Raw genomic sequence first — 24931 nt, forward strand, 5'->3', positions numbered from 1 at the left:
GCAGACCCCCATATGAAAATATTTTCTGCTAGAAGAAACAGCAGAAAACACAGGCTGGGGCGCCAACCCATACTGCTCCCGGGTGCCGTCTACATTCCGGCTGCCACCCGTCTCTCCGGTGGTCACCAGACTATTCCTGGTTGTCACGTAGTCTATTCCTATGAGTCACTGACTCACTATAAATAGAATAACTAAAACAAAAATACATCCCAAGGTAATCGGGGTTTCGGGTCTCCCAACAAATAATTGGTCTATAAATCTCACACTATTAAGGCAACCGGCCTGTTCCACGCGCTGCACAAAGTGCCTTTTTTCACTTGAGCACCTGCCCCTCTAAATGTCTGTGCACGCACACCACTGATGCCTGTATATTTAGCCTACTGTAGATCTCCCTCCCTGTACTGTCAGCCCAGACAATTGTGCCACTATAATGTATAAAGTTGGTGGTGCATATTTATTGTGGTACAGATGATGGGCGCGGGGCTGTAGATACTTTTAGGCAATGTCATCGCTAATACAGTATGTGTAATTGGAATTTATTTTACCCTCAAGGTAGCACTAAATCAACATATGTACTAATAATCTCCTAAGGAGAAAGAAGATTCACGTTTGTATACTGTAGCTCCCAGCATATTCCTGCAGTTTATAGCAGCAAACGTATAGCGCCATTTAAACGAGAGATGAAGACAATAATAGTAAGAGACTAGCCAGTAGCGACTTTACTTGTGAAGGTTAGAAATACACTGGAACAGAAACAACACAACCAAATGGTGCAGTCAAAAAAGTGTTCACAATGACAATATATGTGCATTATATGTTTACTACCCACTACAACAACATTCAACTTTATTTATAGGTACAGTCCTTTATGAAACAAAGTTACAAAGTGCTTTACAAAAAAAAAGAAAAAAGATAAACAATAGCAGAATAAGACAAGAAATAGCATGATGAGATGAAAAGAAAATAGTATGAAATGGCATTATATAGTTATTCATATAGTTGGTCGGTAACTTTAAATATAGGGATCAATTAATAAATCTAAGTTGTCACTTTGTAGCCTACTTGATGAATGAATATCTTGGGAGTTCACTGTGTGATTACCGGTATTTATGTATCTTCTATAGGTTTAACACAGGGCAGCTTGCCAGTCTTTTGGCAGAGGTAGAGCAGAGGCTGAACAAACCCAGTGACCACAGCAATGAGCAGACATACTGCACTCCCAAGTTCAAGGTCTAGATCTAGCCCTTGAATGAAAAAAATAATTAAAATGCACCAAAGTAAGTAACTTCCTAAAAATGACCCCATGATCAGGCAGATGATAATGAAGGCTCTCCTCTTCATGCTGTTGTCCCTCTCCCTCCCCGTCTCCCCTGGCATGGGCTGTTTCAGAGCCCTGAGAACGGCCAGGCTGCACAACAGCATGACTGACATGAAAAACAGGAATTCAATCAAATAAGCGTAATAAATTCTCATATTAGCCAGCATGTATATCAGAACATTTAACAGCGAAGCTCCAATAATGATCAACCAGGCCACCACGGAGCAAGCCACCCTGTACCTGAGGGGTTTGTACTTGAGGAAGAGCACTGGGTGAACGACTGCCATGAACCTCTCTACGCACATACAGCACTGGAAGACGGGACGTCCGGTAAACAGCAAACCATTAATGAATATTCCAAGCGGGATAATTTTATTATTGATATAAACCGGAAGATAGCCGGAATATAACAAGCTCAAGATGATCTCACATACGCTCAGATTGAGTGTGAAGAACTCTGAGGCCATTGTTCCAGCTGGTCCGGTTAATACCAGCCACATAACCCAGCTGTTGATGGGGGCTCCCAGGACCAGGTTGATTGTTGTGCTGGTGATGAGTACAATGTTAGCGTTGCTGTAGATGGAGGACTCATTTGACGTGTTCATCTTCCTGGCAGCTTTGATTGTAGTGCGCTCTGTCTTTTCACAATTCAGTAAATTATTTTAGACAAACTAACAAAGGACAGTACAAGACAGAGAGACAGAGACAGAGAGACATAAGAGACACTTTGATTAGATAAACTCCTCTGTAACATACTGTAATAGGATACAAATCAAAACACATAACATGATACTAATCAAAACACCTTTACAACATAATACTAATAAAAAATAACTATAATACTGATAAAATGGTAGGTATAATACTTGCAACCAGACCTTGACCTGTTGTGTCCTCTTGTCAGTGCGCTTTGCTGTCCACACATGCACTTTTGAAGGAGGCTGATATGCAAAATAGTTATCATATTCTGAGTCTCTGACAGGGCATCAGTGTTCATTTGCATAACAATTTAGATGAATTGAAACAGTGAGTAATGTAGATGAAATGCAAAATAATTAGAAATGGAAAGTGGTACCTCTTGACTTTATATATAAATATACACTATTATATTCTATTGCGATATCTTAAAATTAGTGCTTATATTTTCTATGTGGTTTTTGCTATCATTGTGCAGCGAGATTGGTCTGTGACAATAGGACATAATTTTAAATATAATTTAAACTTTGACGAAAGATAGCTCATAATACAGTATAGATAGACAGACAGACAGATACGGCAGTGGTGCCACCACTACGTCTACAGTAAATGTCTGTTACAGATGTAATCATCCGTTTATTTAGCCTACATCTCCCTCCATGTACTGTCAGCCTAGACAATATTGTGCCACTATAATGTAAAGTTGGTGGTTTGTTTGCATGCATATTTATTGTGGTGCAGATTGGCTCTCATAACAGGTTGGATGGGCTGTACATACTGTACATTTAAATATAAATAAATAAAAAAAGTCTTCTGAAAGAATATATATTCAAAGATTTGTGCCACATTTTCACGATTTAAAAAAAATAGCAGACCTACAAGCTCGTAGCGCGCCACTCGGTGGCGCGCTATGAGCTTGTAGATCTGCTATTTTTCAATAGCTAAAGTATAACATAATGCTTAGTTAAAAGTAAAACACCAAAAGGGGTTCCCGTACAGAATGGGTTAAGCGAGGTCATCGTAATGTGTGTAATTGGAATTTATTTTAACCTCAAGGTGGCACTAAATCAACCAGTTGGGTCACCAAGATCTGTGCTCTAAGGAGAAAGAAGATTCACACAGCAAACTCCATGGCAATGCTGCCAATTATAGCTTTCAACATAGACAGACAGAAATCCAGACTTACAGTCATGCAGGTATTTAAACAGAACCCTGTGAGCAGTAATAGCCTACGTATTGTAATGATACCAGCTGCAACTAGAAAAAGTGCCCTTCTGGGCACAGGTCTCCACCAGGAGGATAGGACTGTGTGAGATGTTTGGCAAAATGTTTAGGAGTAATATAAACATGTTTTTTAGTTTTAGTTTTTTTGCAACCATTTTCTTCATTTTGTTGAGGAAATGCAGATCCACTCATAGCATCTCTGAGGATAGAATTCTGGATGAGCAGGACATGTGCAGCATTTTGAATGAAACGGGCCACTCCTGAAAACTTTGGAAGGCAATCTTAGCCAATCAGTGTAGAATCGGAGAAATCCAACAGACTCGTCTTGATCACATGACTACAGAGATCATGTGGACCGATTTGCGTGAGATTTGGATGAAATCTGTGCGACTAACATAAGCAATGTGTTTTGCAGAAATCGGCCTAATGGTGGCGCTATAACCGGCAGATGTGGAGGGATGCAGGGACAATGTTTTTCCATGGCCTCTAGGGAGTGCACATACATAAGTTGTATACAGATCGATGCAGTTATAGCTAAAAACAGGAATTTGCCTGTTATAGCGCCACCGTGAGGCTGATTTGGGGAAAAAAATTGTGGCCTCAGCCTAGTGGAAATGTGCGTGTATAATTTCACGGAAATTGCACACTGTTTGTGATTTGTGGCATTTTGTTCGAAACGGACCAATCGTGTGAGCTTTGGAAGCCAATCTTAGCCAATCAGGATGGAAGATGGGAAATGGTGCCGCTCCGTGTTGATCACATGACTATGGAGATAGTGTATAACGAATTGTGTGATGTATGGATAAAATGTGTACGAGTAATCTACATAAATGTGTTTTGCCTAAATCGGCCTCATGGTGGCGCTATAACAGGCCGTTGAGGAATATTTGGGGCAGAGGTTCGTCGTTGGCATCCAGGGAGTGTGTGTGCAAAGTTTGGCATGGATCGGGCCAACGGTGCCGGAGATTAGCTGATAACGGACGGACGGAAGGAAGGACGGACGGACGGACGGACGGAAGGACACACACACACACGGACGGAGTGCAAAACATACTCTCTCCCCATGCCTTCGGCCTGGTGGAGACAATGATGAGGTAATGCAAACCAGAGGGTGCAGAGGAGGGAGGGAGAGAGAGAGAGAGAGAGAGAGAGAGAGAGATTTCACTAATAAAGAACTACAAGTTTCTATAGCCCCCAGAATTTTCCTGCAGTTTGTAGCAGCAAACGTATAACGCCATTAAATCGAGATTATGAGAGAACATGATAATGACGAAGACAACAATAGTAAGATAGCTAGCCAGTAGCCAGTTTACTTGTGAAGGTTAGAAATAGCCAACACTGGAACAGAAACAAGTTAATAACCCAACCAAATGGTGCAGCCAAAACACATCATATTACACACAATGCCAAAATGTGCATTATATATTTTTACTACCCACTACAACAATATTCAACTTTATTTATAGGCTACAGCCCTTTCGGAAACAAAGTTACAAAAAACAAAACAATATGCTTTACAAAAAACAAACAAACAGCAGAATAAGACAAGAAACAGAATGATTAGATGAAAAGAAAATAGTATAAAATGGCATAATATACAATACATATAGTTATGTGTATATTCTTGGTTATAGTACATTATAGACTTGGTTTGTTACGTCTTTTCAACATTGCGTGGTATTCTGGGGCAGTGCAGAGGGAGTGGCAAACCGGGGTGCTGGTCCCACTGTTTAAAAAGGGGGATCAGAGGGTGTGGTTAATGGTAAATGGTGCATTCATATAGCGCCTTTATCCAAGGCGCTTTACAGAGATTGTGCATTACATTCACCCATTCACACACACATTCACACACTGATGCCGGAGGAAACCATGCAAGGCACCAACCTGCACATCGGGAGAAATTAGGGGTTCAGAGTCTTGCTCAAGGACACTTCGACCCTAACTCCGGGGGAGCCCGGGTTCGAACTGGGAACCTTGTGGTTTCCATCCGGTCACTACCCCTGAGCCACTGCCGCACTGTGTGCCAACTACAGAGGTATTACTCAGCCTCCCTGGGAAAGTTTACGCCAAGGTACTGGAAAGGAGGGTCCGGCCTATAGTCAAACCTCAGATTCAAGAGGAGCAATGTGGATTCCGTCCTGGCCGTGGAACTGACCAGATATATACTCTTGCAGGGATTCTGGAGAAGGCCTGGGCGTATGCATATCCCGTCTACATGTGTTTTCGGTGGGGGGTTGACTTCCGCCAGGGTTGTGCATTGTCACCTATCCTGTTTGTGATTTTGCATGGTCATGGACAGGATCTCGAGGTGAAGTCGTGGCGGAGAGTGTATACGGCTAAGGGTTGCATCACTGCTTTTTGCAGATGATGTGGTCCTGATGGCACCATCGGTCCAAGACCTTCAGCTCTCACTGGACCAGTTCGCAGTCGAGTGTACGTCGGCTGGGATGAGGATCAGCATCTCCAAATCTGAGGCCATGGTTGTCAGCAGGAAACCGATGGATTGTGCAGTCCAAGTAGCTAATGAGACATTACCCCTGCAGGCGAAGGATTTAAGTATCTCGGGGGCTTGTTCGCGAGTGAGGGGAGGACGGAGAAGGAGATCAGCCGGGGAATCGGAGCGGCAGGGACAGTATTGCAGTCGCTGTACCGCACTGTTGTGACAAAAAGAGAGCTGAGCCAAAAGGCAAAGTAAAGTTACTATATTTACCCAGGGTAACTGGACTAAGCATCAGATACTTGTTTACAGCCAGGCCCTGCTCATAGAACATTTCATGGTAGTGGTTCAATGCCTTGCTCAAGGGCACTTCAGCGGTGGTAATTTTAACGTGCCAGTCCGGGGATACGAACTGGCGACCTTCCGGTATCAAGACCGCTCCGCAAACCGTTCGGCCACCGCTGCCACCAAATCTCTCTGTCTACTGTGCAATCTTCATACCTACTCTCACCTATGGTGATGATGTGTGGGTCAAGACCGAAAGTCAAGAATAAGGTCGCGAATACAAGCAGCTGAAATGTGTTTTCTCCGACGGGTGGCTGGCATCTCCCTTAGAGATAGGGTGAGAATTTCAGTCACACGAGAGACGTCCCACTAGGAGGAGACCCCGGGGCAGACCAAGGCGCAGTTGGAGGGATTACATCGACTCACTGGCCTTGGAATGCCTCGGGATCCGCCAGAAGGAAGTTACTAATGTTGCTCTGAAGACGGAAGTCTGGAGCCCTCTGGGTGCTGCTCCAGTGGCTCACTTCCTTCCTGGACTACAATTCCCATAATGCTTTGGTGCACTGCTCCTCCTTGTGGATAGGGTGAGTGCTGTCTTAAGGCCTATTCATAGTCTGGATTTTCGGTGGTGAGGTGACCATCGCTCCGGTGGTGAGCTGACCACCGGAGCTGAAATAACGTTGAGCGGTGGTGAGTAAAAACAGACAGAAGGGCTGGAGCGGTGGTTTGCTCTTCACCGTGGCTCGTGACGTCATGTTGTAGTTCGGTGGTCACCCCACCACCGAAAATCCAAATATGTATGAGCCTTTACTGAGACAACATGTAGACCAGACACTGCTGAAATCTAAAATATCTAAAACCACATATTACACACCTAAAGACCCCCAGGAAAGTATTCTAAATCTTCTAAACGTCATTAACATATTTGTTTTTATTTGTCCCTTTAACTGTCTACTAGTCACTTTGTAGCCACTTGATGAACTAATATATTAGGAGTTCACTGTGTGATTATTTATGTATCGTCTATAGGTTTAACAGGGCAGTTTGCCAGTCTTTCGGCAGAGGTACAGCAGATGCTGTACCAACCCACTGACCACAGTGATGAACATACAGCAAGTGCTTTAGCTGGTGTCAGGTGAAAATAGTTTTTGACCAGCCAAAGTGAGAATAATGCACCAAATAAAGAAAGTTTCCCACACATGACACCATGATCAGGCAGATGATAGTGAAGGCGTCCCTCTCCCTCCCTGATTCCCCTGGCATGGGCTGTTTCAGAGCCCCAGAACAACATGAAAATGATGTGTACACAGGTGTGCAGCATCCACTTTAAATGAGGCGGTGTGAGCATGGCTGCTGCCCACATGTTTTGGTTTTGCTGCTCATGTCATCCATCTCCTCCAGCTAAGTTTATCCTGCAGGGAACATGACAGACCTGCCATCTCATGTTTCATCTGCTCTGGCAGAGATGGATTTGTGTATTGTTCCGACTTCGGTGAACTTACCTTTCCCGCAGCAATGTGTGTGGCGACAACTAAGGCAACAATTGGTGGAGGTGAGGCCGTCTTTGCCCCTGGCTGTGTGTGTTGGGTGCCGTGGCCTGTGACGCAGGTCAAGGGGTGCCGCAGAATACTTTGATAATGTTTGGAATTTATCACTTCAGTTTAACCACTTAAACAACAATTTAGTCAAATAAATTGACCTGATTTGCTCTGTACCTTTGCTGCGTTCTTTTTCAATCTACACCGAATCTCTTCGCCCCAAAACAGCTGAACAAGCAAGTCCACAACACTAGGGATGCTGGGGTACATGTGGTTAAACGTCAAGTATAAAGTTATTAATTTTCAAACTGTCATAATGAAAAGGGATATCGACACACGCGTTCCACACCCCCACAGGGAGTGCAGTGCCCGGCATCAAGTCGGTCGGACCCGCGGTTCTCCAGAACCACCACAAAAGGCTTTGGTCAGGCTCTGCCAGTGGGCCTAGTCAGCATAAATCCCTTCACCTATGCAATTTCCAGCCTCTGCCTCAGCCAATTGATTGCCATGGCAACCACACACCTGCCAATTGATTACTTAATCAGTCCACTTTTCACAGTCAGTTTGCACTCTACACACACAGGCAAACAGACACATACAGAGATCTCCATGTGGGACACAGACAGACAGTTAAAATGGTTGCTATATAACAAGTTGACAACGGGTATTATTAGGTTATTCCCAAGTTGCATCGTTCCCAAGTAGGCCGGTGGCCGACGGGCAAGTACAAGTCTAGTACATGTAAGGTGCTGTAAAGTCACAATGTAACTCCCCCTTAGTTACATTGCGACTTTACAGCATGCCATGGATGAAAAAGATATTTACAGGGCCCAGACCTGAGCCAAAAGTGTTTGAGAACTAGTTTCTATAGAGACTATACTCTAGTCCCGGAAAAGGGTCACAATCCTGTAATACAAGGGAATGATTCACATACATATCTGAGCTTAAATTGGCACGCAAATGTGAAATAGTCCCCATATTCAAATATATATTAGTTAGTTAGTTAGTTAGTTAGTTGTTAGTTTTGCAAATATATATTATCTCTATACAGCAGCAGTTCCCAAACTATAAGGAATTGCTTTGGCAACTGAAAAATAGATTTTATTTTTTTATTTTTATAATAAAGAAATAGAAAAAAGGGAGTATATCTCGGAACAAATCGGATCTCGGCCCGTACGTCTTTTAAAAACGAATGTTGGGTCCACTCGGATCTCGGAACCATTTTTTCGGGTCCTTCCAGGTCCGTCATTTGAAAAAAGTCCTGGAAACCAGTCAGAAAACAACAACAAACAAATTAGGATCTGTCATCTTGGTTCATGGTCACATAATTGACCATATTTTGATACCAATACTTATGTAGCCTTTTACTTGCGAGTACATTTTCCACCACTGTGAACTCTATACCAGTGGTTTTCAACCAGTGGTCCAGGGACCACCAGTGGTCCTTGAGGGGGTTCTAGGTGGTCCCCAGCTAATGGAGAGTTGGTAACCAAATGGACCCTCAGGAGTCAGGAGTGGGACCCCTATGGATCTTAAGAGTGTTTCATTTTATGCTCTCAAGAGTTACATTATTGTTAAATATCTAGCATTACTTAATTTACAAGAAGTCTACCCAATTAGAGAACGTAGAAGAATTGTTATTTTGATAAACATTTGCCAACAGTATGGAATTGTGTGTCAACGATAACAAAATATTCTTTAGTTTTAGGTCTGAGAGGCTAACATCTCATCATCAAATGGTGGGCCGTGGCTCAAATGCTGAATATTATTTATTCTGCATTTGAGCCACGGACCCCCATTTTGTCCTTGATATGAAAAAGGTTGAAAACCACTGCTTCTATCTCTATAGAGCGTCGCAGTCCCGCCCCCTTTCATGACGACGCCAGGCCCAGGAAATAATTCCCAATGCATTTTCCCCATAGACATTTCAAAAAGTATTTATTTAAAGACCTTCTAAGCGTCGTACGAAACCAACTCGAGTCGTGACAAATCATGACAACAAACAATATTTTGGACCAAACAAATAATTACAAAGAAGAAAAACAACAACAAAAGTTGTAACCTGCCGTTTTTTTCTACTTTCTAATTCTTTGTTTGGCCCAAAACATCGTGTTTATTGTCATGATTTGTCACGACAAGAGTTGGCTTTGTCCGCGGCGTAAACGTCTTTAAATAAATACTTTCTGAAAAGTCTATGAGGAAAATGAACGTGGATTTATTTTCCGGGTCGGAACTGCGACGCTCTATACCGCCAACCATTACATTGAAGTAGGCCTACCCTTGAGCAGCCCTAAATACCCCCCCCCCCCCCCCGTTCTGCTCCAGTGGCTCTTGTGTCCAGTCAGTGGCCATGCACCAGTGTGAAGGAGCAGGGTTTTGGTTTGTGTCTCATCCTCCTGTCCTCTACAACAGGTGCTGCCTCACGACAGCAAGGCCCGCCGGCTGTTTGTGACCAGCGGGGGTCTGAAGAAGGTCCTGGAGGTCAAGGTCGAACCCGGCTCCGCCCTGCAGGAGCACATTAACACCATCAACGGATGTTACCCCGAGGAGATCATCAGGTGGATGACAGCTTGCACGCTACGCCCACACGCCATTTGCTTCATATTGTTCCCACTCTGCCATCTTTCCTTTCACTGTCACTCACCCCACACACACACACACACACACGCACGCACGCACGCCACACACACACACACACACACACACACACACACACACACACAATCAAAAGCAATAACTAAGAAGCATAAACGCATAAAGAAGCAGAATAAGGTTTATCCATACTGTAGTATACCTGTAGCTTTGCACCGTCTTGTGTCTGAGTTTGAGTTTAGACTGACCTCTGGTGGCCATCTGTCTTCACCAGGACTTTATCATGTTTTCCTTTTATTTAGATTGTACCACAATGATTGACTCAATAATGTATTGAGTCAATCAATATCTATCCATCTATCTATCTATCTACTATGGCAGAGATTAAAATAGGGTGCATTTTGCATCCCCAAACGCAGTTTATAGTTAAGGGACGCAATAAAACAACGACCTCTGCATCCACGGGATGCACTACTGTACTGTTTTTTTATTCTAGTTTATTTTGCTAGCTTTAGTTAAAATAATAATTTCTTGTTCTGTTTTCTACATGAATATAACCAGTTAAAAAAATGCTGCAATTTGTAAAAATGGCAAAATATAACTCCTAAATAAAACTCCTCATAAAATGTCCCTGGGACTCATCTAAAAGACCATCCCTGCATCCCGGGACTCATTACATTGAAGACCTATCTACATCACTGCTATGGTACAGTACATTGACCGTTGTGTTGTGTCGTTGCAGGTACTATTCCCCCGGCTACTCAGAGGTATTACTGGCCAGAGTGGAGAGCTACCAGCCGGGAGCCTGATCCTTTCAAGGACCCCCAGAACTCTCAGAGTTACAGAACCATGAGGGTTCAGCCTGGACCCCACTTTGATAACCAACTAGGGATGTCCCCATCATGTTTATTTTGCTCCCGATCCGATTCCGATCATTAGATCTTTGCCCGATCCGACATTTATATTTTTATAGAAGTTATGCCATATCAAAATATTCAAAATCACAGACAATATCCAGTTTAATATCATAGGACATGATACATAACATAATCCTTGTATCAGGATGTCCCGATCACGTTTTTTTGCTCTCAATCCGATTCCTATCATTTAAAAATGACGTGATCATCCCCGACTTCCGATAACGTGATCGGATCGGGACAACCCTATATCCCCAACGTCTCATTACTATGTTTTATTATGAAGATTGATGTGTCTCAGCCTTATACTATTAAAGCAGATTTAGTCTCAGCCTTGTATATTAAAGCAGATGTTTGGGTCTTTGAGCTGTTGTGAGACATTTGTTGTGTTAGGCTTGTAAACCTTGTGTTAAGTTAGTTTTTCTTCCAAAATGTAAAAAAGGGAAAAAGATTATATAGCCTGCTATGACCCTGAAGAACCCGTACCCCTGTTGAAGACCCCTGATATATCTGTAGAGGACACATTCCAGATGAGGTATATGCCAACACACTTTTGGGTTTGGGCCAATACCCAAACAATTATTATAATCAATACTTTCCTTGATTATGCAGTGAAAAGATGTGTATAAACACTAGCCAAAAGCACAAACCACTTCACTAGACTTTGCTTTGAGCAGAACAAGTGCTTTAATTGGTTTGAGTGAACGCTTATGGAAGGGAGTGTATTATTATCGTTATATTCATCAATATATGTGTAGAACAATAAACATCACAGAACATGAGTTGGCCTCTCTCATGGGAGAGGGAACGTCCACCAAACAACCATCATCGCAGACCACGCACGCGCGCACACAAACACACACGCACGCACACACGCATACATACACACACACACACAGCAATGTTAACTCTGGGGAGGCATAACCTATTAGGGGGTTTCCTTGCCCAAGTTGTTTTCGTGTGCAAATTCAACAGATTAGTCTCCCAATAACATTTTTGGAGACATTTTTGTTTCGTAAATCGGAAAGGCCAAAGGAAATTGCCGCAGCCCTGCCAGATTTTGCCTGTCCCCCAGGTCACCTATCGTATTTACAGTCTCCATTTAATTCCCTTAAGCACTTGACAAATTAAATCCCATGTCAAACACAAAACTTTGTTCCCTGTAACTTGGACAAATCCCACCGTCCCCCAAGCAAGCACACGTTAAAAAAATACATTTGATTCAAACAAACATTATACATTTACACACCGTACGATATTATTCAAGCTAAATGTAGGTTACATAGCAGAATGCTCGGCGTTTAGGGTTAACTCTGGAAAATCTCAGCCCAATTCATACTTTGTCAGAAGGTGGGGGAGGTTGCGTGTCAAAAATACCAGATTGTGTGTTTTGTTAATAAACACCATAAGCTCAGATCTATCTATCTATTGCGAAAATATCCGATCAACAAGCAAAGATCTGCTACTTTTTCTATTCAACGTACAGTACGTACGGCGAAGTATACAGGGCTTAACCACTTGAACCCGGTGTCCATATTCTGAGTGGAACATTTGCCAAATAATTGTCTGATCTATAAGCTCATAAAGCTTGTAGATCTGCTATTTTTGACTAAGATATTTGGTGTAGAGTGGATGGCAGGCCTGGGCCGTGGCTCAGCGGTCCAGGCACTTTGGCTGGCAATCCAGTCTGGCAGTGTGCCGCGGGCTCGACTCCCGATCCCGACAGCCCCCACTGCATGTCACCCCCCCCATTTCCTACTGTCTGTCCCTCCATAAAGAATATAAAATAAAGGCGAAAGCCACAAAAAAAAGAGTGGATGGCAAAGGTTCTAACAATAGTTGTAACTCATCAAGTCCAGCTCTCTAGGACTACAGGGGTTTAACTTTGAGGTTAAGCACTCAATGAACGCTGAGCATTTTGCTGTGTAGTTTTGACTCGTCAGTGGGATGTACAGAGTGACAACTGCTGTTGGCAAAATCCTCGCTGCAGCCGACTGGTTGAAAAGGAGGTGAGGGGATGAACACGGGGTGAGCGCAGTGGGGAAGGCGAAGGGTGTGTGTGTGTGCGTGCGTGTGTGTGTGTACTGGGCTGAAATGTGCGTGCAATCGTCTGTCATTTGTGTCTGATGACATCCGACCCGCACCATCATCCCCCACCTCCCCCCAACAAAGAAAAAAAAAGGGAAAACTCGCTCTCCCAGCATGCACTCTGTTGGTTCTATAAGTGAGCTTGCACCTTTCTCGTGACTACAGGAGGCCTCCAGGGCCAAAACAGCAGAGTGGGACTGGAAATCACTCGTGATCCCTGCTTGATGTTTATAGTATAGAGTAAAAAAAGAAAAAGAAAACACTAATATCGGTAGCCCGTTTTAGTGAAAGCCAAAAAAGGGTCAAGATGTTTCTTTTATGAATCACACGGGGCGGGCAGGCAGACGTGGTCTACTCTGGACAACATGAATCCAGGTTAAAGTAAAAGTGCAAGAAGGTAAAAAAAGAAATCTCTTAGCAATAACATGTGGTTTGAGTAACAGACGTAGGAAAACCCCCATCCCTGATGTGTGACGTTGCCATCTGGGGCTAATGCTTGGACAATACGTGAAGATGGCGGATCACACACGCACACACACACGCGCACACACACACACACACACACACACACGCATGCACACACACACACACACACACACACACACAGACAGGCGGACAGGGGTTTAACACGAGCACAGAAACTGTGTCAACGACCACGGAGGTAGACAATGTCCCCAGATGAACTGAACGATCAGATTGATGAACAGGATTGACCTCAAAACGACCACTGATCCTGAGATCAGACCTCGACTCTGAACCTTCAATTCACAGACATACCATCGACTCCGTTTTGCTGCCGTCGGGCAGTAGAAACCTCTCCATACGTATTTAAACTTTTTGTGTGTTTTTTTCATAAATGAACGCCCCAGTTCAGTGGTTTTCAACCAGTGTTCCGGGGACCATCAGTGGACCCTTACGGGTCCATTTGGTTTCATTTTACGCTCCCAAAGAGTTCAATTATTATTGTTAATCATCTGAATTACTTAATTTCCAAGAATCTACACAATTAGACAATGTAGAAGAATTGTTATTTTGATCGTTTGCCTATTATTTCTCCTAAATACATCATGGAATTGTGGACAAAAACAAAACAATCTTTAGTTTTGGGTCTGAGAGAACTAAACCTCATCAAATGGTGGTCAGTGGCTAAAATGCAGAATAAATAGTGAGCGCTGGTATCAAAATGGTATCAAAATGTTTGAAAACCACTGCTCTAGTTGATCACTCTACACAGCTTCACACAAAAGCATCAAAAGTAGCACATGGGAAAGCTTGTTGATCTGCTAGCTTTTGGCATTTGTCTTTAATTTGAATCCTGAAAAGTAACAGTTTTAAACATAATGAGGTTTCCACCCGACAGAGACGTTTTGCTTGTTTTGTTCAAACATAATTATTGTCATCAATGACGTTTGTCGTTGTCGTTGATCACTTTGATTAACGTGAACAAAGCAAAAAAAAAAACATACGTTTTGGAACAATGGGGCAAAAGTCGGGGAATAATACCACATGTTAAAGTAAACACCCTATTATTAAAATAGCCTTTGTTCAAAAACAAGAAAAAAAAAAGAAAAAAAGAAAAGAAAAAAAGAATACAAAATTAAATAATTCTTGGAGTATAAAGGCACACCTCTTCCACAGTGTATACAATGAAGAAACCCAACAACAAAACCAAAAAAACAGTTATTTAAAGCATGGCAGGGACTGATTATTATCATCATTATTATCAATATCATTAATATTATTATTATTACACTGAAGAGGGACACAGAGAGGTTAAAGTGGAACAGATGCAGGAAACAGCAAACACCACAGACTTGGGGGTGGGGGGAGGGGGGGGGGGGTGCAGGAAACGCCATCCCGCAACATGCATTTTGTTTAACTTTTTTTTTTCTGCCTTTTTGTTTTTAAACTTTACAGTACATTACAGTACAACAGTAAGCCATGTACAGCTTTCATTTCAGAACGCTTCTTCATTTAAACCACAAATGCCACATTCACTCACTCACAAAGATGGGTTCGTCTTTCACTTCTTTACATTATATTTAGTTTCTTCCCCCCCCCCTCCCCTGACTAAAATACAACTATGTATACACGACTAAAATTGCAATGTAAAAATATAAATGTGGATATAATCTGTGATATCTGAACGAAACGTTGGCATGGATGGAAGTCTTTTTTTTTTTCTTTTTGTGTGTGTGTGTCGTTGAGAGAGGACACAGACGCTTTAATACGTCGGTTAAAATCCCACCGACTGACTGACACACGCGCCAAAAAGGTTCTCCTCACGTATATGCACAGGTAATATTGCATTTCCCTTGTTTTAAGACCACATGGACCCGGGACTCGGGATAATCATATGCATAAACATTTGGTTCCTTTCCTTTTGTGCAAAATATACAAAAAAAAAAGAAGAAAACCCAAACAAAAACACACACCACGCACACATAGAGAAGATTACTATGTTGATTCATAAGTCCACTAAATTCAAAAACACAGGTAAACCACCTTTCAACAATTATTCAACATTATCATCGTCAGCATCAACATCAACACACAAACATCGATGAAGAACAACAAACTCACAGCCAGGTTAGATTAGAGGTTAATGGTGGGGGGGGGGGGGGGGTTTGGGTTGGCGTGTCATGACTGCTTAAAAAACAAAATCACCAAAACAAAAAGCCTGATTTGTCGCAAAATAGCAGAGCTAGAAGCTCACAACAGGTTGCATCCTCGACGTGTTGAGAGCTTGTAGGTCGACCCCACTATTTCCGACGTGTGACATTGCCGTACGATTAGGCGAAAAACAACTATATTGTTCCATTCCAACCTTTGTCTTGCTATCTTTTCTCCCGACACACACCCCCCCCCCCCCCCCCATCGGCTTGTTGTTTTGTTGTTGTTCAAAACAAGTCATTTTTGGTTGGACGATGCAGCCATTTGATGAATTTTAAATGAGCCTAGTTTTGTGTGCAGCTGGTATGATTCCGGCGTTAAGGAGCTGTCTGTATCTCTGTCTGTCCTAGAAGCGTGGAGTGGCGTGGCCAAGTGGGCCTCGGTCGCCCCACTGTCCCAGTTCTGAATGAGCACTCCACACCATTTTAACGTGTACTGCGCCCTGTTTAAATATTGCCATAACTTCTATTCCATCCAGTCCTTTCGGACGTGTATTAAGGGTAGAATTAAGAAAGGACGGCTGCATGGGCCCGTGAGATTGTATTACAGAAGCACTGCTCTTTCCTTTTTGCTTTCGATTGGCGCTATTTTTGCTGCGTTGCATGTAACATTTAGCTTCTATTGTATAACAACTCATTTGAAGAAGAAAAAGAAAAAGTGCAATCTTTTTGTCTTGTATTTATAAGGTGCTGATGTCAGTGGAAAGTTAAGGGGCCGATGACGTTTTCAAAATGAGACCCTATTATGAGATGACCTCAAACCAGTTACCAACCAAATGCCGTGGCCTGCCAAGTCTTCTGTGGGAAGCTTCCCACAGTTACAAGGGACCATAGACCGGTGCCGGCACTATGATGCCCGTTCCTTACGAGGGAACATAGACCGGTGCCGGCACTATGACGCCCGTTCCTTACGAGGGAACATAGACCGGTGCCGGCACTATGACACCCGTTCCTTACGAGGGAACATAGACCGGTGCCGGTACTATGACGCCCGTTCATTACGAGGGAACATAGACCGGTGCCGGCACTATGACGCCCGTTCCTTACGAGGGAACATAGACCGGTGGCGGCACTATGACGCCCGTTCCTTACGAGGGAACATAGACCGGTGGCGGCACTATGACGCCCGTTCCTTACGAGGGAACATAGACCGGTGCCGGCACTATGACGCCCGTTCCTTACGAGGGAACATAGACCGGTGCCGGCACTATGACGCCCGTTCCTTACGAGGGAACATAGACCGGTGCCGGCACTATGACGCCCGTTCCTTACGAGGGAACATAGACCGGTGCCGGCACTATGACGCCCGTTCATTACAACTTCCATTCACAGATTGTTTTTTTTTTAGGAAGAGTTTGCAAATGTCTGCTGTGATTTATACTGACTGCGAAGCCGGAGTCATGCTTTCTTTGCGCGCCGATGTCGCCCGTCGAGAATAGCCGACCTACGAGCTAACGCGGTGCGAGCTGGTAGGCAATGGACAGCAACTTAGTAGAGGCGGGGTGTGCGTTTAGAGCACGAGTGTGTGTTTGTTTGTGTGTGTGTGGCAGGACAATAACCCGGGGACTCTGATCCGGGGGTCAAATGTAAACGGGTGAAAGGAACAACCAGGAACAAGCCAGGGTGGGGAGGTGCTAGCAGGTGATTGGTGGGATGAGTGGGACGAATAGTTTTGGCCGAGAACATGTGTATGGCGATTGGGTGAGGGATATCGGGCTGTTGGCCCATTGGAAGACTGCTTCCTGCTTCCTTTGAGGCGAAGCGATTGCATTGGACGAGGCTCAACGTAAACACCCTGGTTACTTCCTGGTCGGACCCTCTCCTACTCGCTGTGACCTCTGACACCCCCGTGGACCTGCCCATCCCCCCCTGCCCTTGGAAAGGGAACAGACAGAACGTGACAAATGACAAAAACAAGGAAAAAAAAAACTACACAACTCCATGGATGCGGGACGTTGCATTAGAGCAGGCAATAATAAAAGCCATATTTCCCAAACATGAACAAATCAGACAAAGTCAAAACAAATTATAAAAAAACAAAAAACAAAACACGACTTGAAAACCCACAGCTCTCCTCGTCGAACGTAAAGAAAGAAAACCACAAAAATAAATCAAAACAAAACGGAGGAGAGGTTATAAATGTAAACAAATTATGTTTTTTTCTTTTTCTTTTCCCTCGTAGCTGCAGAGCGCGATGCGATGCCTCCCCTTTTTGAAAGGAGAGAAGGACGACGGGACAGAGGGAAGCAGGGAGAGATGAAGGGAAGAGGAAGAACGGCTCGAGGGAGAGACTGATACAAAGACCATCACAGCACCTAATTCTCTCAACGTGGATGTGTTTCCTCTCCTTTGCTCCCTACTTGTCTGTCCCCGTGGGTGCCCCCCCACCCCACCCCCTGGGTGGGTGGGTCGGGCGGGGCAGGGCGGGGCTATGACAGGATAGTGGTGATGAAATCGTAGAACCTCTTGGAGTATTGCTCTGGGTTCACCGTGGAGATCTCTGCTCCAGCCTGTGGGACGGGCACACACACACGCACGCACACACGCACACACACAAAGCAAAGCAAAGTTCTTTGTTTACCCAGGGTGAATGGACTAAGCTCGAGACTTGTTTACAGCCAGGCCCTGCTCATAGAACATTTCATGGTTGAGGTTCAATGCCTTGCTCAAGGGCACTTCAGCGGTGGTAATTTGAACGTGCCGGTCCGGGGATACGAACTGGCAACCTTCCGGTATCAAGACCGCTCCACAAACCGTTCGGCCACCGCTCCCAGCGATGCACACACACACACACACACACACAAAATGTGTATTTATGTCCACAAAAACAGAAGTACAAGGATGCCTTGTACAAAGGACATAAACACTGTCAGTGCTGTCAAGACAATAGGAGAACATGCCACTAGTTACAAAGTGCATAAACGGCAGAACATTGTTACATACAGTATAGTTGGCATACTGTACTTACTGTACTTGTCAGAGCCAGCAGACATAAATCATGGATAGAGGAAACAACGAGTTTCATCTGGTTGTGTCTGTAGTGACGGTTTTGTCTTTTACCAGTTTTTATGGGTCAGTGGTTATCAATTCCCCCCCCCCCATGTCAAGGACCCTACATTAATATGTACTAGACCTGTACGTGACCCGTCGGCTACCGGACTACTTGAGAACGATGCAACTTGGGAACCTAATAATACCCGTTGTCAACTTGTCATAGCACCCGTTTTAACTGTCTGTCTGTGTCCCACATGGAGATCTCTGTATCTGCCTGTGTGTGAAGAGGGCAAACTGACTGACTGTGGTTAAGTAGGCTAATCAATTGTCAGGTGTGGGGTTGCCATGGCAATCAATTGGCTGAGGCAGAGGCTGGAAATTGCACAGGTGAGGGGATTTAGGCTGATTAGGCCCACTGGCAGAGCCTGAGCAGAGCCTTTTGTGGTGGTTCTGGAGAACCGTGGGTCCGACCAGGCACTGCACTCCCTGTGGGGGTGTGGAACGTGTGTGTCGAATATGAAGTCGGTGGGTCAAACGGTTCTCGAGTTACGTGCATTACAACCGTACACACGCACGCACGCAGTCAGAGACGTGGCGCATTTATAGCAGGATTGGGCCATGGACCCATATGAAAAGATTTTATGCCAGGCAGGCAGGGACGCCCGTACAAGTTTTGTGTTGTTAAAATGTTTCACAAATATTCCACACGTGGGAGTCTGTCCCCGTAACAATGCGCTAGACCCCTGCGCAGACTGAGCTACCCGGACACTAAGGAGATAATGTCTCAACCACACATACTGTGAAGAAGCCTGTCTGCATTCATGATGAATGACAGGTAGGCAGCACACAGCTCCGTATATAGTATACGTACGTACCCCATGTTTGACGGTCTTGGCAGCGTGGGCGGCTTTCTTCTTGGCATCGTAGTGCTGCAGGATGTCGATGACGGCCATGAAGTACACCTCCTTCCTGGGAGCGTCTGGAGGGCGAGAGCAACGTACCCACAATGCATTAGGGCTGGACAATTAAACCAAAATATATTGATTTGAAACGGATAACTTTCAAACAGAACAAAAAAAAACAATTAACGATTTAATTACACCGGGCAGATATGGCAAATTACTTAAATATGCAAAGAAATCACTGACATTTAATATTTCTTTCTTTACAAAACATTTATAAAATAGCGGAAATAGTTGTCACGAAGTGACGTGATGTAACATGTCATTTTTGAAAAAACTGTATGGACATTTCTCGACATGGAAACGATTGACGATTCTGCAAAAAAATAATTGCGATTGTCTCAAATAATTAATGTAATCATTGTGACTGGCCTAGTTCCGGATCCCTCTGTCGAAGACCCCTGGGTAATAACAAGATCATGGCTGAAGCACAGTGTTGCAATAGAAAAAAAATATTGACGACGTTTCGAGCCTATATCTATTAGTCGTTTCCCTGAAGCACACGGTTGGCCACGGCAGCACTCACTGTCGTGGCTCTTGATGGCGTAGACGTCTATGGTGGGGTCGAACTCTCCGGGCGACAGCGGCTTGTTGCTGTCCAGCGTGTTGCTGGGGCTGTCGGGGGGCGTGCCGATGCCCCCGCCGCCGTCGCTCTCGCCGTCGTCCTCGCCGTCGTTGTCCTCGCTCTCCACCTCCTCCTGCTCCGCCCGCTCCACGTCGTGGATGCCCACCAGCAGGCTGTAGTCCATCAACTTCAGCTGGGCCAGGAACTGTCATGATGGGACACAGGACGGGAAGCAGCGGTGCAAAGCAATAAGTAGGGGTGGGCAAAAACATATTATTCACTCAAATATTATATATCGCTATTTTTTTTTTAATTATAATCTTTATCCCACGATTTTGTAACCCTTTTGTTTCACCCCTGTGTCAATTATCTAATAATATGATCCTGGGCTCTACACACCCTCCGCCAACCTAGTCCCCATATATGGGGGACATGGGGAGAGCAACTTGAACTCATGCTTCCTTCATGCCTGAGTGTCCAAGTTGCTCCTACACCTGACAGGAAAGAACACGTTATTCCAACCAGTTCCTTTCCCCTCCATCAGGCGCCCCGGCTGGCCAGGGGGAGGCAGTTTAGAGACCAGAATTACTGCATGTTTTTTGTGAGGGTACCTACCCTAGGGGACACGGGTAGAACATGCAAACTCCACACAGAAAGGCCCTTTCGCCAACCCCGCCTCGGGTATGGGCACTGATATCGCTATTTTTAATGCCACAATTTAAAAATGTTATTAATATGTTTTTAGTATTTTTTCAGTTTTTTATTCATTTATTCATTGGTATATTATCCAACCAACACACCTACTGTACTGTACCGTACATACCTCCACGTCTTTCCTCAGCTTCTCCAGAAACATCTTCTTGTTCTCGTCGTCGATGTGGATCTTCTGGCCGTCGCTCACGAAGTCGTTGTCCTTGTACGTGGGCAGCTCCTTGGCCTGGTGGTGGTCCGTTATAGTAGTGGAGGAGGAGTGGGGCAGGAGGACCACCCCCGGACCCCCGGGGGGTGAACAACAACACAGAAGCAGTCAGAAACATGACACCTGCACCGTTCAGACCACGTTGCTTTGGTCTGGCAGGCAGGCAGGGAGGGAGGGAGGGAGGGGGCTTCAGCAGACCTGGGTTTAAATATAGCTCGTTCCTGTTGCTGACAAAACAAATCTGATCTGCAGCAGTTTTAATCCAACTAATTTGTTTTGATCGACTACAAAAAAATAAATAAAGAATCGATTTAAATGAAATAATAATAGATTTTGGAGAAACATCTGAAATGGCCTTTCTTCCCCTCCCCCCCCAAAAAACGTTGCTAAAATGTTCAAAAAGAAAGAAAATAGCCGACTGAAAGCTCTCAACACGTAGCTTGTACTGTTGTACAATAGATTCGCTATTTTAGGTATTGACCCAGTTATATGACGAAATATTAAAAAAGTGGTTAATCGGACTAATCGATTAATAATAATAATACTAATTGATTATAAAAATCTATTCGAATGTTTTATATAGAGTTTAGGAATCCAATCTGTGAGTATTAGTCACTCATTTAAAATCAAATCATATTAAAAATAATTGCGGTGACAGCACGATCATCTCTAAATCATCATGCATGTTGTTGTTTTAATTTAAAAGTATATATCACTATATTAGCCCAGGTCTGGAAAACATATTAAGCATAGAAAACATATTCAGACATATACAGTACAGAGGCGTGGGATTTCAAGAAGGATGAACTACAAGTCAGCTTGCTAGATAACTAAATAAATAAAACTACTACATTTGTATTTTAACCACTTAAAACTATATATTGAGTTGGCTGGGGGTCCCCCAGGGCTCTGGCCTTGGTCCCCTTTTTTCCCCCTCTACACCAAATCTCATTGGCAAAAATAGCCTATCTACAGTACAAGCTCAAAAGGTGTCACTCTCAACGATTTTTGAGAGGTTTGTGAGCTTGTAGATCTGCGATTTCCCCCCAGAATGAGGATGCTAACTGTAGGTTCATTACTGGATTAAAAAAGAATAATGATACATTCAAATATTTGATGTCATTTTAAAATGCTCCACGGTTACCTACTGTAGCTGACTATGAATTCATGCCTTATTGAAACCCCTCGCACATCGTTTTGTTATTAATACACCATGTGTTTTATTGATTAATAAACATGCGTGTCTGCTTCAGCCAAACACCGTATACAGGTGTGTAGGGTAAAAACAGAAGTTCCAAACTGCCAAACCAAAGCTTGACCTCGTCCCAGAACGGAACAGAGGAGGTGCTTGTGGAATGACTTCACAGGTTCACGTGCATGCTGCATGCACACGTTTAGCGCATAGATCCACCTGGTGCATTTTTTTCCGCCATACTTGTACACTAGTACATGTATACTTTCATAAAAAAAAGTTTTCCAAGTGTGAAACAAACAAACTTGGAGTATTATTGTTGCCTATCGTTGCTGTCGCGCAGAAAACTCTTATCGGCAGAATTTTAACTTTTATATTTTTTCCATAAATTAATACCTTACTTCTTGCTATGGTGCCATGCAAAAGTAGCAAAAATAGCAGATCTACAGGCTCAAATATGAGCTTACAGATAGATCTGCTATTTTGGCAATATTTTTAATCTGAATCCGAAAAACGTAACAGGTTTCCACCTGACAGAGACGCTGTGGAATGTGTAGAGAGATGTTATTATATTATATTTATTGTTTAAATTCTCTGTGGTCACATCATGCCATGCATCAACCCAGCTGGATGACAGGTGGTGTCATGTAAAAAATAAATGTGAGCGCCTGTCCGGCCAGTCCACAGCTGTGCTTCTTTTATCGCCATCACACGTTCATAATGTGAAAATAGTGCACATACATAGCAATGGTATGTCTTTGTGTAATTGTAGCGTTTGCTTACTTGTCTGTGCAAGTAAGCAAACGCTTCACGCCCACGCAAGATCGATTTCACACGTTGTTGCGTTCAGGAAGGAGGCGGACTACCCGGACTCTATATAGTAGTAGTACGCACTATGCATATGATATAGAAACTTAGAAGCAAATACTTATTTGACCACAATTGTGATCATTCCGTTTCAAAGACATACCTATTGCCACAGACATAATATTACGTGTCTTTGCACATTTGATCCAAATGAACGCAGCTATATAGACATAATCTGGGCATAATCGTTTTTTGGCAGATTATCACTTTCTACTATGAAACTCATTATGTCTATATTGTGAAAAAAAAAGAAAAAAGAAAAGCATCTGGTGGAACTGTACACTTACGCCAGATTTATACATAGTCATGCGCCGGCAACTCGCACCAATAATAGCCGATCTTCAAGCTCACAACGGGTGGTGGGCTTGTAGATCTATTATGTTCAGTGCACAACGGCCAGCTCGCAACAGACTGTAAATCAGGCATTAGCTGATGAAAAGCCATCTGAACGGCGTGAAATGTCCTCATTAAAATGGTCCTGGGTTCCCAGTCACTTCTCGTCTGGCGTATATACAGTAGAAACAGGGGGCGAATGACAAGATAAGATGCCTTTTGTGGTTAGTTTTGTTTTGGTCCCTTTTCAAAAAAGACATTTCACAGTTCAGATAATGTATGGGCAGCAACTCTCTAAATCCATAGTGTTCTCCTGCATCCCCACATCGTTCAGCCTCACAAAAAGCAAGGCTGAATGAAGCCGTTTTTTTTTTTTGTTCAAATGTCCTTCGTTGTAATACCGCCAATGGACTGTGGAGGGCAGATGTGTCATGTGAGGTAGGAAGGAAGGGGGTGTATGCTCTGAGGCTCTGAGGAAGTAGAGAGAGCAGGAAATGAGGCAACAGGGCAGCAGTTGTGGCCACTTGTAAGTGGGAGAAGGGCAGTCTCAAAACGAAACAGAACTAGAAATGAGCCTCGGAGGACAGAAACACACACACTTCTCACACAGACAACATAGAATACACAGGGACAGACAAATACATGAAACAACACAGATAGGACCTTTGAGCACATATATACACAGACATAGACCTTGGATTGGCTGGGAACTAAAACAATATATGATGTGTTGCAACTCACTAAGGCTGAGGTGTTGGTAAACATAAAGGTCAAAAATGTGAATGCATTGCAAGGCTCGACTGCAAAGACTGGCTTAGACAAAGAAAAGCACTTTGCAGAACTGTCACCTCCACTTGACAGCCAATTTCGCTTATTCCAGACGCACGTCTGCGCTTTCTCTCGCTCTCTCTCATTCAACCGTCCTATGCATCCATTCATCCCTCCTTCCATCTGTCTTTTTTCCGTGCTGCCGTGGACGCTTTTCTAAACCCTGCCTGTTTTTAATTCTGTTCTTAATATGTTGTTATCTCAGACGGTCGTGGGATTTCGATCACTCGTGGAGTGTCACTGATTTTCCTCCCTTGCTTCAAAAAACAAACTTGTGACGCCTGAGTCGTGTGTGAAACTGAGACAAACAAAAGAACAAGACAAGAAATGGAAGAGAAAACAGAATAAAAAGGTATTGTATGAAAATTAAATAAAGAGACAGGAACAAAGGGAAAGTTTGGGAGTGAAAGACAGAAGCTCTATTATACCTGGTGTAAACTTGTGATGAGAGAGACACCAACAAACTGAAGTCGAGTTGAAGTTGGAAAACAGATGAAAACCTCT

General features: G+C 43.7%; 2 protein-coding genes across 3 annotated transcripts in view; one reads left to right on the forward strand and one right to left on the reverse strand.

The window, feature by feature from the left end:
* The window catches only part of spag6 (sperm associated antigen 6), a gene marked incomplete at its 5' end in the record, with an annotated part of 35729 nt that extends 24724 nt beyond the window's left edge, over positions 1 to 11005 (forward strand). The window contains 2 exons of the mRNA XM_079489351.1: positions 9911 to 10056; positions 10833 to 11005. Coding sequence (XP_079345477.1) covers positions 9911 to 10056; positions 10833 to 10899 — 213 coding nt within the window. The 3' untranslated portion in view covers positions 10900 to 11005. The remainder of the gene's footprint in view (positions 1 to 9910; positions 10057 to 10832) is intronic.
* A 3985-nt stretch (positions 11006 to 14990) lies between these two features.
* Positions 14991 to 24931, reverse strand: part of pip4k2aa (phosphatidylinositol-5-phosphate 4-kinase, type II, alpha a) — a 67499-nt gene continuing 57558 nt past the window's right edge. For both annotated transcript variants that reach the window (XM_079490116.1, XM_079490115.1), the window contains 4 exons: positions 21112 to 21225; positions 20250 to 20493; positions 19637 to 19740; positions 14991 to 18277 (listed from right to left, as the gene is read on the reverse strand). In XM_079490116.1, coding sequence (XP_079346242.1) covers positions 18197 to 18277; positions 19637 to 19740; positions 20250 to 20493; positions 21112 to 21225 — 543 coding nt within the window. In that variant the 3' untranslated portion in view covers positions 14991 to 18196. The remainder of the gene's footprint in view (positions 18278 to 19636; positions 19741 to 20249; positions 20494 to 21111; positions 21226 to 24931) is intronic.

Source organism: Electrona antarctica (assembly GCF_951216825.1).
Source record: "Electrona antarctica genome assembly, chromosome: 20".
Lineage (NCBI taxonomy): Eukaryota > Metazoa > Chordata > Actinopteri > Myctophiformes > Myctophidae > Electrona > Electrona antarctica.